General features: G+C 41.9%; 1 protein-coding gene and 1 long non-coding RNA gene across 16 annotated transcripts in view; one reads left to right on the top strand and one right to left on the bottom strand.

Moving 5' to 3' along the window:
- Positions 1-402: 402 nt before the first annotated feature.
- The window catches only part of ZNF239 (zinc finger protein 239), a 95,929-nt gene continuing 78,853 nt past the window's right edge, over positions 403-17,478 (top strand). For 2 of the 14 annotated variants that reach the window (XR_008424870.1, XR_008424872.1), the window contains exons 1-2: positions 403-550; positions 1,368-1,492. Coding sequence is in view for 9 of the 14 variants with exons in the window: in XM_019444971.2 (XP_019300516.2) it covers positions 14,272-15,525 (1,254 nt within the window). In the remaining 5 variants the exon portion in view is untranslated. The other 12 variants (XR_008424873.1, XM_019444971.2, XM_019444969.2 and 9 more) reach the window with 12 other exon arrangements.
- The window catches only part of LOC109264603 (uncharacterized), an 87,323-nt gene continuing 74,497 nt past the window's right edge, over positions 4,653-17,478 (bottom strand). For both annotated transcript variants that reach the window (XR_008424878.1, XR_008424880.1), the window contains one exon: positions 4,653-4,990. This is a non-coding gene — a long non-coding RNA (uncharacterized LOC109264603). The remainder of the gene's footprint in view (positions 4,991-17,478) is intronic.

Below are 17,478 nucleotides of genomic sequence, written 5' to 3' on the forward strand. Positions count from 1 at the left end.
ATATCTTTACGTTCTTTTCACACCAGTAACACTTCAAAAACTAAGAACACTTCAATGGGTATTCCTAAAATAACTGACACACTTATAATAAAAAAATAATAATAATAAGGGGTGCCTGGGTGGCTCAGTCGGTTAGGCCTCAACTCCAGCTCAGGTTACACTCTCATCCTTTGTGAGCTGGAGCCTACGTAGGGCTCTCTGTGCTGGCAGCTCCAACCTTGGAGCCAACTTCGGATTCTTCTCTCCCTTTCTCTGTCCCTTCCCATCTCACGCTCTGTCTCTCTCTCTCTCTCAAAATAAATAAAAATTAAAAAGTTTTTTTTAAATAATAATAAGATAACTTAAACAAACTAGTCTCTGACCTCAAAGGACAGCTACCCGCTGAACCCCCGCAGCCGGGAACTGGCCCCGACCTTCGCCGGAAGTGTGCGCCGGAAGTGGGTACGACCGGCCCGCAGCTTTCTGGGATTTGTAGTTGGGGGCCCTTAGGCGCGGGCGCGGGTCAGTCTCGGGAATACTGCGCTTGCAGGTGTAGGATTCCACGTGGGAGGTGAGACGCGCAGGACAGGCGACGCTGCGGGCAGGGAGGCATTCTGTGGTTGGGATGTGGGAGTGACGCGGTGGTGGTGCAGGACCGCTGAGACCCGAAAGCCTGGCGGGGCGGCTGTGAGAGGGCTCGCGACCAAGAGGAGGTGCGGCCCGGGACCGCACGTGGGGGGGGGGGGGGGGAGTGGAGGGGTGGATGGGGGGGTGGGAGTCGCGACCGCCCCTGTGTCCGCCTGGCCGGACCGCGATCACCTGACACTAAACGGCCCCCAGCGCAGAAGCGGCTGCGGCTCCGAGGGGCCCATCTCTCTCGCCCGGCTTAGCTCTGGCATTGGCCGGCCTGGAGGCTTCGAAGTTGGCCGTACCGGCCATTTCTGTGCCGGTGACTGGCCTTATTCCAGGGTTTGCGGTGGATGTTAGGCGACCGAGAGGGGCCCCTTTCAGAGACCTAGGTTTCTGTCCCCACAGCACTGTCCTCACACCCCAGAAATGAGGCAGGTCGGGGAAAGCGCCTCGGGGAGTGGAAATCCATTCCGAGGCAAAGCATCCAAGCTGAGAGCTCCTACTGCTCTTTCTAGAACTTCAGGACAGAAATCAGAATCCCTGAGGAAAGGGACACATCCTAGTGTTGCTGGGAGCAGCGGGATTTACTTACCTTCGTGGGTTTGGGGGAGAGGCTTGGCCTGTTCAATCCAAAGCCGTGTGGAGAGAGGTGAGGGAGGGGCAGCACGGAGAGACTAGAAAGAAAGCTCGGGAGATGGCGTGGGAAGGGCTACTGAAAAGGGGTTAGTAGCAGGAGCTCAGTAACTTTTTTCCTACAGTCTTGCTGGACTGGCTGGTCTGTATCCTGCAAGGTGGACTTGATTTTCATGGCTGTTTCTCTTTCCCTGACGCCACTTTTCCAGGACGGTGACCTTCCAGAGAGGAGGAAATGACCTAGTGCCAGGTAGGTGAGTTGGGGTTTCTTCTCTGTGAAAATGCCATCTCTCTGAGAATGGACAGAACCTTTCTAGCTTGGAACAAAGAAAGAACATTAGCATGAATTGAGTGCTCATCTGGTGTCAGGTTCCTGTCTTTGTTCTGTACGATCTTTTTATTGTCAGACGTCGGTGTGAGACCTAAAATATTGTATACATATGGGTGTAAGAACATTAATATGCTAAGGGCATATAGCTACCAAATGATGTCGCCAGAGTCTGCACAGGTGGCCGCTTACTTTAAATTCCACATCAGTTTTCACTGAACCACCCTAGCTCCGTGAACTTGGCCCACTCCCCAGAGCACTGCGCTGTGCTCTCCCATTGAAAGAGTCCACACAGCGTCTTTGCCTGGTCCTCTCTCAAAGCCTCCCTTTTCCTGCCAAGGCATTTCACTCGCATTGAAAGTTATTCAGAGTTCTCACCTGTTCCAGCCAGTGCTAAGTGGGGTCAGGAGAACAAACAGAATTATAAATTGTGGTGCTTTTCTGCATGAGCACCTTCTGTGTGTGAAAGAATACACATCTTAATAATAACCATTTATTAAACATTAAAAAGTTTGCTAAATGCCAGCACCGTCATTACCAAATCACTCCCGGTAATACTTCTTAACCAAGCTGTTCATCAGAGTTACTGTGGTGGTTTTTAAGAATTCAGATTCATAGACACTACCCTCGCCCCAAACCTACTAAAAGGAGAGTTTCACTTTTTTTTTCTTTAATCTTATTGGCCTCTGTACATCCAAAGATTTGTTGGATTTGTTGTGAGATATATCTCTATAAACTTAATGTGAGCGTCATTAAGGTAGGTAAGATGGGTTATTTATCTTTTATGCTCTGGTTGTTTTGTTCCCTTCACCAACATACCTACATGTTTAATTGGTCCAATAAATTGTTAAATTACTGAGTAGTACTTTTGTAAAAACTGATTTCTCATTTGTCTCCATAAAACCATTCCTCGAAAGTTACCTCGAGGTTAACACTTAGAATCATAGAATGTTTGAAATGGAAGGGGTCCGCCAGCCCCCTCTCTGCCTTGGGACTGGCATTTTACAGAGAGCTCTAAATCTGAGGGAGCTGAAGGAAAGCACCATGTCCCCTGTTGCAGAAGCAGCAGAGGCAGAAGGAAACTCCGTGTCTTCTAACTCTATGCTCTTCCCTCTCCATAACTAAACAGGTGAATTATACCAGAAGTTACTTGAATAAAATATCAGGTTGGATTTTAAGGAAGAAGTTTTGCACCACCACCAGAAAGACCATCTTTTTGCTTGGCAAATACAGTTCTTAGATACATAGGAAGAGACCATGAGCTCTTATAAAGATCTGTTTAGAGGACAATAAGCTGCCCCAAGGTCCTAAGAGCATGCCATCTCTGTGCCTTGAAAAGGAATTGAGGGCTTCAAGGGAAATTAATGTGAATGAAACCCTGTGCTCTATATATTTTCCTTCCTTTTCCTCTACCTAGGCCCTGATGAAGATTATTTATCATGAAGTTGGGGATTGCTAATATAGTGGAATTTTGAAATTCTGGTATATATTAATAACTTTTGAATTTAAAGAAAGACTTTATTCCACCAATACTTATTGAGTGTTCTCTTATGTACCAGACATTGTCCTTGAGTCTGAAAGGCAGGAGTCCCAATTTAACCCCTCCCTCTGTGACCTTGAGTAAGTCACTTCACTATCATGAGCCTTGGTCTTCTCATCTGTAAAATTAGAGTGTTTACCTTGATGATCTCAAAGTTCACGTATACTTGTATCTTTTCATCATTCAAGTTGAATGTGAATTTGTAACTATCGTTTAGATCCCTAGTCAGTTGTGCTAGTTGCTGGGGATTTAAAGATTAGTTGAACATGGCCCCTATCCGTTAGAATCTTGTAGCCAATTTGGAAGACAGACTTTATAGCTATGGTAGAGATATGTGAAAAATACTATGAGATCTTGAAGGAAGAGGCATTTAACTTATCCTCACGCTTCAGAAAGGCAGTTGTTGATTGTCTTGAAACTGAAAGGAGTTGCAAGATGAATGGAAGAAATAAAAGTCAGGACAGAAGCAGCATGTAAAGGGCTATTCTAGATTACAGCGTGACATTTGGTTAACTGCAGGTAATCTAGTCTGACGACAGCACTTGTCTACCTCCTGACTTCTGCATTACTGTTTTCCTGCCTCTGAGTAAATTGTTGGATCCAGCAAGGATGGGCTCTGGAAAGGAAGTGGAAAGTTACATGATATAAATAGTTTTAAGGAGTTTGACATTTGTCAGGTGGGAACAGGAAACTGCTAGTCCCATGACCTTTCCCTTTGGTTAGCCTTCAGGATACTGAGTCTACCTTGGGTGTAATTCATTAGCTCCACTGATATCAGGGGAGACTGTTCATTATTCAGATTCCTTCCCCCAGCTTTGTCTTTGGCAGAACCACTATTTTCTTTACCTTTATCACACTGATACCTTTCATGTGGCCCACTGTCCTACCATTTCTTATCCCGGAATCTTTAGTCTGCTGCAGAGTTAGTAGTCCATCAACATATCCTTTCCATTCTTGGCATGGAATTCTCCCCACCACTTTATCTGTGGGATCTTAAAAAATTAGTAACTCAGTCTTTCAGTCTCTGGATTGAAAAATGACAAAACTGGTATTTTAAAGACTTGGTAAGGATTTATTGTGGTCTAGAATAAGAAACGGGGGCCTTACCTACGACGGTGGCAGTGAAATAAAGAAGAGGTAACACTTTGAAGGGAGATTTAGGAGAGAAGAGTTCACAAGATCTGAAGTGGTTTGAAATTACTGAGGTAGGGCGGGAGTCTTAGACCATCCAGATGACTGAGTGGAAGGAAGATGGTTAAAAAATGAAAGGGGAAAAAAGATAATTGATGGACTTGAATTTCAAAAGGAAGAAGATTGAATCTAGAATGCAACGAGAGAGGTTAGCCTCATACATAAAGAAACCTTGTTCTCTGAGGTTGAGAAGAAAGTCTGGTTGAAAGGAGTGGCTAATCCTAATGCTTGACGTTCCCCTGGCCCCTGTCCTCACGGGTGTATGTATGGCACCCTGAGGCAGCAACCTCCACTTCTGCCGCTTTTCTTTCCCACCTTCACGCAGGAACTTGCAGGCTTCTTGAGCCCAATCTCATCTCTCTCTCCTCAGATACAGTGGAGACCTGAGAGCTTGGGAGGAAACTGCTGCCTTCCCTCATCATTACCTTCCACTGGTGACAAGTAGGGTAGTCCTATCATTCCCGCAAGCGGCCTGGTTGTCTTCAGTTTCCTGAGGCGCGAGTGGGTAGAGCCCCTTCAGCCTCAGGCCTGAGGTGTTGGAGTTCTGAAAGTTAGCAGGTTCTTCCCTGGCCCAGAGTTGAGCTGCTTCTGTGGCTTCACTTCGTTCTCATCTTATGTATATTCTGTCAGTCTGCTTTTTAGGTGTCGCCTGTAGGCTGGTGGCAGCCCACAGACGGCTTGTTACCAGTCTGCAAAGACACAAGGAGAGACACTGAGAGTGTTTAAAATAATTCAATATTTTAATAATAATTTAATAATTTAAAAATGGCTTCGGCATTTTCTATGTCTGGGTTTTTATTTTCTAGTAACTCTTTTTTATTGTATTTTACAAAAATGTGACAAGTCTGACATATTGGAAACTTTTTAAAAGAAAGTATTCCTTCGCCAGAGGTAATTTGAGAAGTGTTGCTCCATCCACAGAACTCTGGAAGGAACCAGAGTCACTGTGAAGTTAACTAAATAAATGTTTGGACTCCTGTTAAGTGACAGGCATTGCTTGAGGATGCAAGGATCAGACACCTCTCTGTTCTTCAGTAACATATATCTTAGTGGGGAGAGATGGTAAATAAGAAAGCAAATGAATAAATAAGAAAATGAGATAAGGCATAAGTAGTGCAAAGAAATGAAAACAAAGAGAAGTGATAGTTTCTGGATGCTACTGTGGATTAGACAGGAAATTAAGACAGGAAATGCTTCCCTGACAGCGGTAGTTCAGCTGAGGCCTGAATGAAAAGGAACCAGGTGTGTGTGGGTGTGGGAAAAGAATGTTCTGGGCAGAGGGGACAGCCAGTTTAAAGGCCCTAAGTTGGGATAGGTTTGATGTTGTCAAGGACCTGCAAGGTCACTGCGGCCAAGTATGACACGTAGGGAGGAGTGACTTGAGTTGAGGTTGGAGAAGTGACAGGACCCCAGTCTGTTAAGCTTTGCAGACTAAGATGAAGGGTCTGGATTTTACTCGATGTCCGTTGCAAACCTTTGGAGGGTTTCCTGCCTGATGTGATGTTTTAAAAGATCACCCTGGCTACTATGTGGAAAATTCATTGTGTGCGGTAGCAAGTGTGGAAGCAGAGAGACAAATTGGGAGGTTGGTACAATTCAAACTTAATATGGCTGTGCTCATAATCATAATCTCCAAGGTGGAGAGAAGTGAGTAGATTCTGATGTGTTTTAGAGATAGAATCGATAGGACTTGGTATGGATAAAATGTGAGGAAGAGAGAGAATCAAAATGACTTCTAGGACTTTGACTTCAGCAACTGGGTGGGTTGTGTGGCCATTTACTAAAATGAGGACCCCTAGGCAAAAGCAGATATTGATGGAGATTTTTAGGAGCGAGAGTTCCACTGGGGCCTATTAAGTTTTAAGTGCCTTCTAGACATCCAAGTGCAGATGTTAAGTGGGATTTGGAGTGTAGAGGTAAGGGGAAACATTGCTGGAGGTAAATATTTGGGAATACCTAAGGATAGTATTTTATGGTATGTGTATATGTGCTATTTTCTTTTTTCCAGGAACGTTCAACTACTTAGTTTAGAAGTAGAAAGAACATGATTGATAGGACTAGGGAAAGACTTGAAATCAGAAGTATACTTTGGGGGGAAAAAAAGAAGTATACTTTGGCTGGGAGGGAAAAAAAAGGAGTTAGCAGGTGGTGCTCTTGATAAAAGAGGTGTGATGGAAGAGAAAGAGCAGAAAGAACAGGAAGATGTTTTTAAAGAGTAGGATAGTAAGAGATTAATATTTCAAAAGCAGGGTGGTCCATATAGCAAAATGGCCCTGGTTATGGTTATTGAGTTTGAAGAAATGAGACAGAGATGATTAGCACTAAAGTAGTTAAGAAACGTGAAGTTAGAGTGTTTAGCAAATTGTTCTCTTGGGTGTTGAGATTATCAGGATAATGATAGGAATGGGTGGAAAAGACAACTCTGCAATGTCATGAGATGACAGTGACAAGGAAAGATTAGTAACTGGACAGCTTAAGCTTGGGTGAGTTGTGGACAGGAAGGGAAGGATTTGGATAAAAATAGCAAAGTGGATGAGAAAAGAAAGTTGTTCCAACAAAATTTGACTTAAATGACTCATATCCCTGAACTATACTCTTCTGTACCCTTCTTACCTTGTCCAGTGCTACCAACCCCTCATTCCTTCCAAGGCATTTGTGCAAATGGTTGCCAGTTGAGGAGAAATGGGCTTAATGTTTCAGAAGCTAGTAACATTCAAGGATGTTTCTTGGGGCTTCACTGAGGAAGGGCAAGGCTGTCTGGACTCTGCTCAGAGGAAGCTGCACTGAGCTGTGATGCTGGAGAACCACAGTTGGTCTCCATAGGTAAGAACGTGAGCCTGGACACCTGCCTATTAGAATCTTTGTTTCTTCAAATTTAAATAGTGATGGGGCCCCAGGGGTGTAGTTTAGGAATTGATGTTTCCTTATTTATTTATTTATTTATTTATTTATTTATTTATTTTTTGGCACAAAGGATGTTTCTGATTATTCTATGCAGCCAAAGAATTTGGCTTGTTAAGAATTGGAGAATGTATGGGGCGCCTGGGTGGCTCAGTCGGTTGAGCGCCGACTTCGGCTCAGGTCACGATCTCGCGGTCCGTGAGTTCGAGCCCCGCATCGGGCCCCTGTGCTGACAGCTCAGAGCCCGGAGCCTGTTTCAGATTCTGTGTCTCCCTCTCTCTGACCCTCCCCCATTCATGCTCTGTCTCTCTCTGTGTCAAAAATGAATAAAAACGTTAAAAAAATTAAAAAAAAAAAAAAAGAATTGGAGAATGTAGGGGCGCTTGGGTGCTTCAGTTGGTTAAGCATCTGAATCTTGGCTTCAGCTCAGGTCATGATCTCACAGTTCATGAATTCGAGTCCACATTGGGCTCTCGTCTGACAGTATGGAGCCTGCTTGGGATTCTCTCCCTCTCTGCCCCTCTTCTGCTGACATGCGTGCTCGCTTGTTCTCTCTCTCTCAAAATAAATATATACACTTTAAATTAAAAAAAAGAATTGGAGAATGTAGCTTTACTGAGTCATCTTAAAAACCATATCCCTTATAAAATCATCTCTTGGGACTGAATTTGCTTTCTGTACAGTTACCCGATCCTTCTTGTCTCCCAGTTGTGATCTCTCAGACCAAGGTGAAGATCATTATATAATGGAAAATAAACTCCAAAGGAATCAGTTAGGCATCATGGCAGATTATAAGCCCAGGCTAATTCATGAAAGAGGAGTCCCTTTTTTAATATTCCCGGAGTTCTCTCTGAAGTTCTCTGGTCTGTGGAGAAAGCTAAGGCCTCAAAGGATAGTCTCCACATACTGATCTCCCTTTTTCTAGTCACTTACTCCCCCCCACTTCCTTTTCAGAAGTTTGTGGTCTTTCCCATTTACACTGACCTTCTTATCTGAACTCTTGTCTTTTCCCACGTTTTCCCCACATTGGCCTTGTACTACCTCTGCTTGACTTTATTTTCATTAAATATCCCCTGCCCTACAATGTCTAGTTTCCATTTCTTCTTTTCTTATACATTCAGGGATTTATCCATCTCCCCTTCTGAATAGAAGAAAATACTTTTGATGAGACAAAATTTCATACCATAAAGAAAAATATGGATATAACTGACAGTTCTTCTCAAAAAACATTTTGACTGCTTAAATCAAAGAAGTTAAACATTTTTGATATAATAATTCATTTTTAGGTATCTACTGTAAGGAAATAATCAGTACTCCAACCGAAAATCATGGAGAATGATAAGTCATTATAGAATTATTTAAAATACTGAAGGGGCACCTGGGTGACTCAGTCAGTTAAGCATTCATCTCTTGATTTTGGCTCAGGTCATGATCTCACGGCTCATGAGTTCAAGCCCTGCATCAGTCTCTGTGCTGGCAGTGCAGAACCTACTTGGGATTCTCTCTCTCCCTCTTTCTGTGACCCTCCCCCTCTCTCTCTCTCAAAATAAATAAATAGATAGATAGATAGATAGATAGATAACTAACTAAAATGAAATAGTGAAAAAATTACTCACCAAACGTATCAGAGGGTGTTGGTTATACAAATTATAGTGGAACATATAAGAGAAAAATGTGTACCCATTAAAAAATTCAATGATAAAAAATTTTTAGGGGTGCTTGGGTGGCTCAGTCAGTTGAGTATCTGACTCTTGATTTTGGTTCAGGTCATGGTCCTAGGGTCATGGAATTGAGTCCCATGTGGGGCTCCATGGAGCCTGCTTAGGCTTCTCTCTCCCTCTGTCCCTCTCTCCCACTTGTGTTCTGTCTCTAAAATAAAAAAAAATTTGTTTTAAATAATTTTAAATGTTTATTTATTTTGAGAGAGAGAGAGTGAGCATGGTGAGGCGGAGAGAGGGACAGAATCCCAAGCAGCCTCCACACTCAGCACTCGGTGTGGAGCCTGACACAAGGTTTGATCTCTTGAACTGCTAGATCATGACCTGAGCCAAAATCAAGAGTTGATGCTTAACTGACTGAGCCACCCAGGCGCCCCCACAAAAGGCTTTTTCACAGATGTAAGATACATATATACTTACTAGATTAAACCATGTGAAATTGCCATCCCGTAGTAAAAACAGACATTGTACAAAACCACCAAAAAGAAATAGCCTGTAATAATGGCTATCAGGGTTTTTTTCCTGCCTCTGTCCACGTGGTTCTCTTCCCTCAGTGACTATGGCTCTTGAACCATTATATTCAACTAAACCTGGGAGGTGAGGCAAGCACCACAGAGTGAAGAAGTCCCTGTAAGTAGTGAGAGGCCTGTGCTTTCATTTTCTTTATATAAACATAATGCCTGTGCTCTATGCTTCCAGTTTCAGTCTCAATGCTAGGTTTTCATTTTTCATTGATAAAACATTGAATGTGGATGTCCAACATTTTTTAATGCAAGTAAGTTATAAAAATCTCAAAAATTGGGGCACCTGGGTGGCTCAGTTAAGTGTCCAACTCTTGATCTCCGCTCAGGTCTTGATCTCAGGGCCCAGATTCAGGCTGCGCATTGGGCTCCATGGAACCCCCCTAAAAAAAGTTTCAAACTCCCTCTCTCTCTGCCCTTTCCTTCTTGCTGTTTCTCTTGCTCTCAAAAATAAATACACATTAAAAAAAAAAAAAAAAAAGTGGGGCACCTGAGTGGCTCAGTCTGTTAAGTGTCCAACTTTGGCTCAGGTCATGGTGTCATGGTTCGTGGGTTCGAGCCCTGTGTCAGGCTCTGTGCTGACAGTTCAGAGCCTGGAGTCTGCTTCGGATTCTGTGTCTCCCTCTCTCTCTGCCCCTCCCTTGCTCACACTCTGTCTCTGTCTCTCAAAAATAAATAAATGTAAGAAAAAAATTCTTTAATAAATAAGTAAATAAATTATTAAAGCTATACTACAAAAATAAAAAGGTGCACAGTGTAAACCTTCCTTCATGTCCCTAACTCCCCTCTACCCAGGTTGTGGTCATTTGCTGTCACAAGCCATCTGCAGTGACTAAATCTCCTGCAGTTATCATTTCACAAGTCTACCTGGAAATCTGAAGAATGAAACTCCCAAGCCGAAATGTGGAGTGCATACATTTGTGATTTTGATCATTGTCAAAATGTCCTTCTTGGGGGTGTTACAAATTTACACTCACAAGCAGTGTGTTTTCAGGCTTTTGGGTTTTGCCAGTGTAACAGGTGGAAAATGGTATCTCAGTATAGTTTTAATGTTTATTATAATATACTGCTAATTTTCAGTTTTTCAGTATTTTATATTTTATATTGACTTATTTAAATCATAAATGAGGATTTAGCTCTTTTACATTATTTTCCCCAACATTCATCCACGATTAATGCTTACATTGCTTTGACTTCATAATGCTTGTTCCCTGCAGGGTAAAGTAGTGTACTATAATTACAGTTCCTTTTTTTTTTTTTTTTTTCCTTTCCTAAAGCTAATGCTTGCTTTTTAAAGTATTTTATTTGGGGTGATTTTCCATGCTGTTTTATAGTGGTTTGGTTAATTATTATAGTTTTCTCTTATGTAACAACAGTCGATTCAACTTAACTATTTTATTGACTTCTTTGCTCACTGAGATTTCTTGTATTGTGTATCATCTTCTTCACAATCACTTTTCCTCCAAATGGAAGATAATGCTCAATTATTTCAGGCTTCCAGTATTGTTTATTGGTAGTTCTGTGTTAATATATTAATTCTCATTTATTTGCACACAACCTGCCATTTCTGTCTGGATGCTTTTGTGTTTTCTGGTATTTTTTTTTTTCCTTGAAGTCCTGAAGTTTCACATACAATTTTTAGCATTCAGTGAGCACTGAATTGTGAATTCTAAGAAATATTTTTATCTGTTACTGCTTTGATCATTTCTCTCCCTCCCTTCAGTCTTCACCATATTCACGGAACTACAAAATGGGCTTTTACTTTTATCTTTCCATCTGTCTCTTTTTTTTACTCTGCATCCTAGGAGAATCCCTCAATCTTCTGTCTTAGCCATGTGTTCATTTTGCTTCTTGACCCATTGAGATCGTAGACCTTAGGATCAGACAGCTTGACGGTAGCTGTGACACAAGTTACTTAACCTTTTCAACCTTGGGTTTCCTCATGTGTAGAATGGATGTCATAAGAGTTTCTCTTACATAAGATTGTGCAGCTAGTGCCTGAGTATTTCAAATGGGCATGACAGGGATAGTTGTAATCCTTTTCAGTCCTTTTATTAATTTGAAAGAATTCTGATTATTTTTCATAGCAATGTGTTTATATTTTATTAGATTATGTTGTTTTTCTAGATGCGATATCCTCTCAGATTTCTCTAGGATTTTAATTACGTACCTTTTAAATTCTGTTTCCTCTGGTCATTATTTCTTGAGTTTATGCCAGTCTTCATTTATGTTAGTTTTCTGCTTTTTTTTTTTTTTTGTCTGCTTATATTGTTTTTATTGTCTCATTTTTTTTTTCAAAAGGCTTATGTTCACAGTATGACACTGGAGTATGTATCCTCAGCTGATGCTTGGCCCTCTTTGGTGCATGCATGCTGTACTTATAGAGGACACCTCTGCTGATTGGGTTTGAGACAGATATAAGAATCCAGATGGTGGGTGGTTGTAAACCCCTTTTTTAAGGTTGCCTTTTCAGTGCAAAATTACCTGGGATGTGCCCTGCTTCTCAATCTCTAGCTCTGAGGTATCTCTCTTATCAGAAATCCCACTTCAAGGGTTACCTCGAGCCTTATTCTGGGCACATGTGGAGTCAGTTGCTTCTTTTTGTACTTTAATCAACCCTTTCATTGTGCAGGTTCAGTATTACCTCAACTTCTGCTTTTCTCTCCAGCCCAAATAATACTATTAGGAGTTTTTCTCTGGCAGACCATTTATTTTGTTCTTGAGGGTTTCTGTGGGGCCACTACCCTTAGCCACCCAATGTTTCATTTTTTTGTAGGGAAGAGGGTGCTTGGGAGAGTGGTGCTGCTAATGGCAACAACTTGTCCAGCCGTTAGAAATGCCTAACATTAGGGGCGCCTCGGTGGCTCAGTTGGTTAAGTGTCCGACTTCAGCTCAGGTCATGATCTCGCGGTCTGTGAGTTCGAGCCCCGCGTCAGGCTCTGTGCTGACATCTCAGAGCCTGGAGCCTGCTTCGGATTCTGTGTCTCCCTCTCTGGCCCTTCCCCTCTTGAACTCTGTCTCTCTCTCTCTCTCTCTGTCTCTCTCCAAAGTAGATAAACAAAACTAAAAAAAAAAAAAAGAAAAGAAAAGAAATGCCTAACATGAATTAATAAACATGTTTCCAGGGTAAACCTCTCTTTACAACTGTTGATTCTGAGTTTGGAATTTGAATTTCTAGGATTTGTTGAGATCTTAGTCTTTTGGAAGCCCTTTTCTCTGTATGTGATTTGAGCTGTGCATTTGGGTTTTGGGTTTTTTGTTTGTTTATTTGTTTTTGGTTTTTGTTTTGTTTTGCTTTGTTTTGTTTTTTGGTTTTTTTTTTTTGGATTCTCCATCAGTTCTCATTCATCTGCTCTTTATCATCTAGGAGCTTCTCAACATTTTTATTCTGCTAATTGTGGCCTATTTTTACAAGACTATTGTGGACTTCTTTTTTGTCACCTCAGTGTAATATTAAGATACTCACTCTAATTGTTTTGATGAACATACATACTAGTAAGTCTAAAATCTACATTCCTGGAACAGTTCTCTCTCAGGAGTTCCAGGCCCATATTACTGAACAGTACAAGAACAGCACCACAAATTAAACAAGGCAAAGTTTGTGTTTGTTATTGGTCCCCACTTTCCCATTCCAGCCTGTCTTACCAAGTACACCCCCATACCTGGTCAATTCAAGTAAGGAACTTAAGGATCCTGCTGGGTGCCTCCTTCCCCTCCTAAGTTTAGTCGGTCATCATGTGATTTACAATGAGTTTCTTCCTTTGTCTTGATAACCATCCTTATCACTTTGCTTCTGATTTGCTGCAGCAATTGTTTCTCTACCTAAAGTCTTGCTTATTTCTGATGGTGTTTAAAATCACAAAATCAGGTATTTTCTCCCCATTGAAGTCCTTTAAATCCCTGAGGGTTGTAATCCTAAATCCTTATAGTACACGCCAAGCCCTTTGTTCTGGCTCCTGCCTTCCTCTTCAGAGCACACTTTTTACCCCTGTCACCTGTTTTATATCCTCCACAAGGAGTTGTGTATAGTTTTCTGGAGCATGTCATATTTTCTCTGCATTTTCACTTTTTTTCCCCCCCTTCCATTTGCTCCCAGATATCTTCCCCAAGGTTTGGGTTGAATGCCTGTACTCTGCTCCCATGACTGGTTGTGCGTGCATCTGTTGTCATACTTACGGTTATCACTGTTGATACTGTCTTTCTTCCTAGTAGGCTCTAGCTTGTTAAGCAGAAGAATTTCTATTTTCTTCTTTGTATCCCCAGCACCTTTTAAAGTGGGTTACCAATTTAAATGCAAATTTAATTAAAGTACAATGAAGTAAAGTGAAATGAAATGTTATTTGTGACAAGGACACATTCATTGCCTATGCAAGGTTAGGGGAAGAACAGTTTTGTTTGTTTGTTTAAAAGCTGAGACAAGATTTCTGCCTTGTGTAGCTAAGCCTTCTCTCCTTCTGACATTAACCCAAAGGACATGACTATAAGGACAAGACTGAACCTTTTCCTAGTTACTAAATCTTCAAGCATTAGGCATTCTAGTTCCAAAATCTTGAAATCTACTCTTTGTATGTTCTTATCACTGAATTCTCTTTGTTCCCTAGGAGATTTGAATGAAAATTCTATGGAGAATCTTCAAGAAAAAAGACTTAGGGATCTATTACTTAGGGGCTTTTCTGCTGGCTAATTTTAGAAGATATGGCCAGCACAATTACAGAGTCAGGATTGTATTGTGAATCTTCCAGGAGAAGGGTACAGGAATCCTGAACTAGATTTTTCCCTTTGTCAGAAGTAGGGAAAAGCATCTTCTGTATTTCTAGAAACAAGAGCAGTATGGTGACTCTTCAAAGTGATGATTATAAAAACATGGCAAGTGAAGAATATTTGTCTTTGAAAGTCCCAAGCCAAGTGGCCACAAAGGGCTCCTCAGTGACTTTCTGCAAAAAGGAGCCCCAGGATCCTCAGAAAAGTAAAAGTCTGTTTATAACTGAAGAAGGCACTGAGAGAAAAGTCTTGGGAGGAGAAAGTCCTCCCATGGACCATTGTTCAGAGAACCTTCAAATTAAACTTTTGTCTGATGTAACAGAACTGGTCTCGCCATTGGTCAGTGGTGAGGCAACTTGCCAGAATGGCCAGTTGAGAGAATCTTTGGATCACTTTGACTGTAACTGCAAAGACATTTGTGGTTGGAAATCACAAGTGGTCGGTCGTAGTCATCGGAGAGCTCATACAGGGGAGAAACCCTGTAACCATTACAACTGCAGGAAAAGACATAACAGCTCAGGCAGTAATCCGTGTGAGAAAATCCACACTGCAGAGAAGCTACACAGATGTAGTCAGTGTGGTAAGGACTTCAGCGAGCGCTCAGAGCTGCTACTTCATCAAAGGCGCCACGCAGAAGAAAAGCCCTACAAATGTGAGCAGTGTGGGAAGGGCTTCACGAGGAGCTCCAGTCTCCTCATCCATCGAGCAGTCCACACGGATGAGAAACCCTATAAGTGTGACAAGTGCGGAAAAGGCTTCACAAGGAGTTCAAGTCTGCTCATTCATCACGCAGTCCATACAGGCGAGAAGCCTTATAAATGTGACAAGTGCGGGAAGGGCTTTAGTCAGAGCTCCAAACTGCACATTCATCAACGGGTGCACACTGGCGAGAAGCCCTATGAGTGTGGGGAGTGTGGTATGAGCTTCAGTCAGCGCTCCAACCTGCACATCCACCAGCGAGTCCACACTGGGGAGAGGCCCTACAAATGTGGGGAATGTGGGAAGGGCTTCAGTCAGAGTTCGAACCTTCACATTCACCGGTGCATACACACAGGTGAGAAGCCCTTCCAGTGCTACGAATGTGGGAAGGGCTTTAGCCAGAGCTCTGATCTCCGCATCCATCTCAGAGTCCACACTGGAGAGAAGCCCTACCACTGTGGCAAGTGTGGGAAGGGATTTAGCCAGAGCTCAAAACTCCTCATCCACCAGAGGGTGCATACTGGAGAGAAGCCCTATGAGTGCAGCAAGTGTGGGAAGGGCTTCAGCCAGAGCTCCAACCTCCACATCCACCAGCGGGTTCATAGGAAAGATCCTATTAAATAAGGTCTACAGTAAAGACTTAAACATTTTTAATATCGCTCTTCCCTTTACATTCTCAGGAGAGAGATCGTAGGTTATTCAGATATGTTCCCTCACTGAAATTTATTCATTCATTTAAAGTATTTAAGTACCAAGCACTTTGTCATGCTATACAGAGAACCGATTGTTCTGGTTCCTCGGACGGGTAGAGTGAAATACCTGTACTTTGCAGTTCAGCCGGTGTTATTAGAACTGTATATCCTACCCCGCATTTTTAAGTGCAAAAAACTTTATATTTGTGCAAGCAGAACATGTTTCCCTTTGTTCACATTCTGAGAAATTGAAACTCTGGTTTCTCTTCAAATCATGTGCCTTGTGTTTTTCCTATTTCCTTCCAGCCTTGATGAGCTGTCTCTGAACTGTGATTGCACGTGTTAGTTTTAGGTCAAGGGATGGTGGGAGATACTATGGGCATGAAATCTCTTGTGTTTATGAAAAAAATATACCAACAGGGTGTGGCCACGTGGCAGGTGGTAGAGAGGAGCTACTTGTGTGGTACACCCCATACACTGTTTTACAGAATATTGAACCCACCCCCCCTAAGGCAGCTGCCTAGGAACAGAAGTAGTTCTTTTTCCTGGGTGCGGCTGGTCTATTGGGGTTCTCCCAGATCTCACCACTTCAGATGACCCCCCGCCACCAAACTAAAGCCAAATAGGGTACATATACCATGTTGAAACATAGCAGAAATGAAATATATCTAAATGTATTTAATTCCTCACTACCTCATTTCCTTAATTTTCTTCAGCACTCATGTCTGTGCTAAGCAAAACAAAGGAGTCCAGAGAGAAAATTTCTAGTATTTTTCTCTTTGGGCTTATCTCTTGTTTTAATATTTGCTGTACCCCCCAAAAGCCATTTGTTTTCACAGAATCCCCAGCCTGTTTAGGTCTCGCTATAGATCTAGAAGTCTGATTTATAAAATTATTCTTATATTTGGCTGAAAGTACTTCACATAAAAATAGCTATATGGGGCACCTGGGTGGCTCAGTTGGTTAAGCCTCCGGCTCCACTCAGGTCATGATCTCACATTTTGTGAGTTTGAACCCCATGAGAGGCTGTGTGCTGACTGCTCAGAGCCTGGAACCTGTTTTCAGATTCTGTATCTCCCCCTCTCTCTGCCCCTCCCTGCTCACACTCTGTCTCTCTCAAAAATAAATAAATGTGAAAAAAAAAAGCTATATAAAAACATTTAACCTATTTGGAGAGTATGTTTGGGATGACCAGGCTTAAAATATGCAATGTATCACATATAATTCACTTGCAGTGTGAAGCTAGGACACTTCAAAGAGACATTTGTCCCCTAGAAGTTGATACAAGAAGCGGAAGCAACAGGTGAAAGAAAAGTGATTATGTACATAACTAAATTGAAATTTACTATACAATGAGCAGCCCTCATTTTCTCACTAATGGTTAATGATTCCTCAAGCAGTTCTCAGGTGGTTACCTAGTGTTTCATATCCCAGTTTTTCACCAATAACTAGTATCCATATATGAAAAATATGGATGCTTACTTATTAGCTTGAGAACATGGGGTTATAACTAATATATCCTGACCAAGGTAAGCTGAAGTAGTTAACTGGACATAGATAACAGGAAAAGTATACATTAATTTTGGGGAAACAGCTCATCTCTATTAAGGAATAAAGAAGAGAGATTAAGACATTTGCCTTTAAGAGATAGTTCCAGAATATTTGACTCCACCCTTGAGTAAACGTTCCATATGCAATGATTAGGGTGATGATTAAGCATCTGCCCTTTAGCCATTCCATAATGTCTCACTTGTTTGGGTACTCTAAGGCAACATCACAAATGATGTGATTCTGTTTCACCAATCTCTAGAATAATGAATGAATGCCTCTCATTCCTTCTACCCTCATAGATCATACCTGAGTATCTATTCAGGATTTCACTCTT

Source organism: Panthera pardus, unplaced genomic scaffold (genome assembly GCF_024362965.1).
Source record: "Panthera pardus isolate Hobbes unplaced genomic scaffold, ASM2436296v1 HiC_scaffold_22, whole genome shotgun sequence".
NCBI lineage: Eukaryota > Metazoa > Chordata > Mammalia > Carnivora > Felidae > Panthera > Panthera pardus.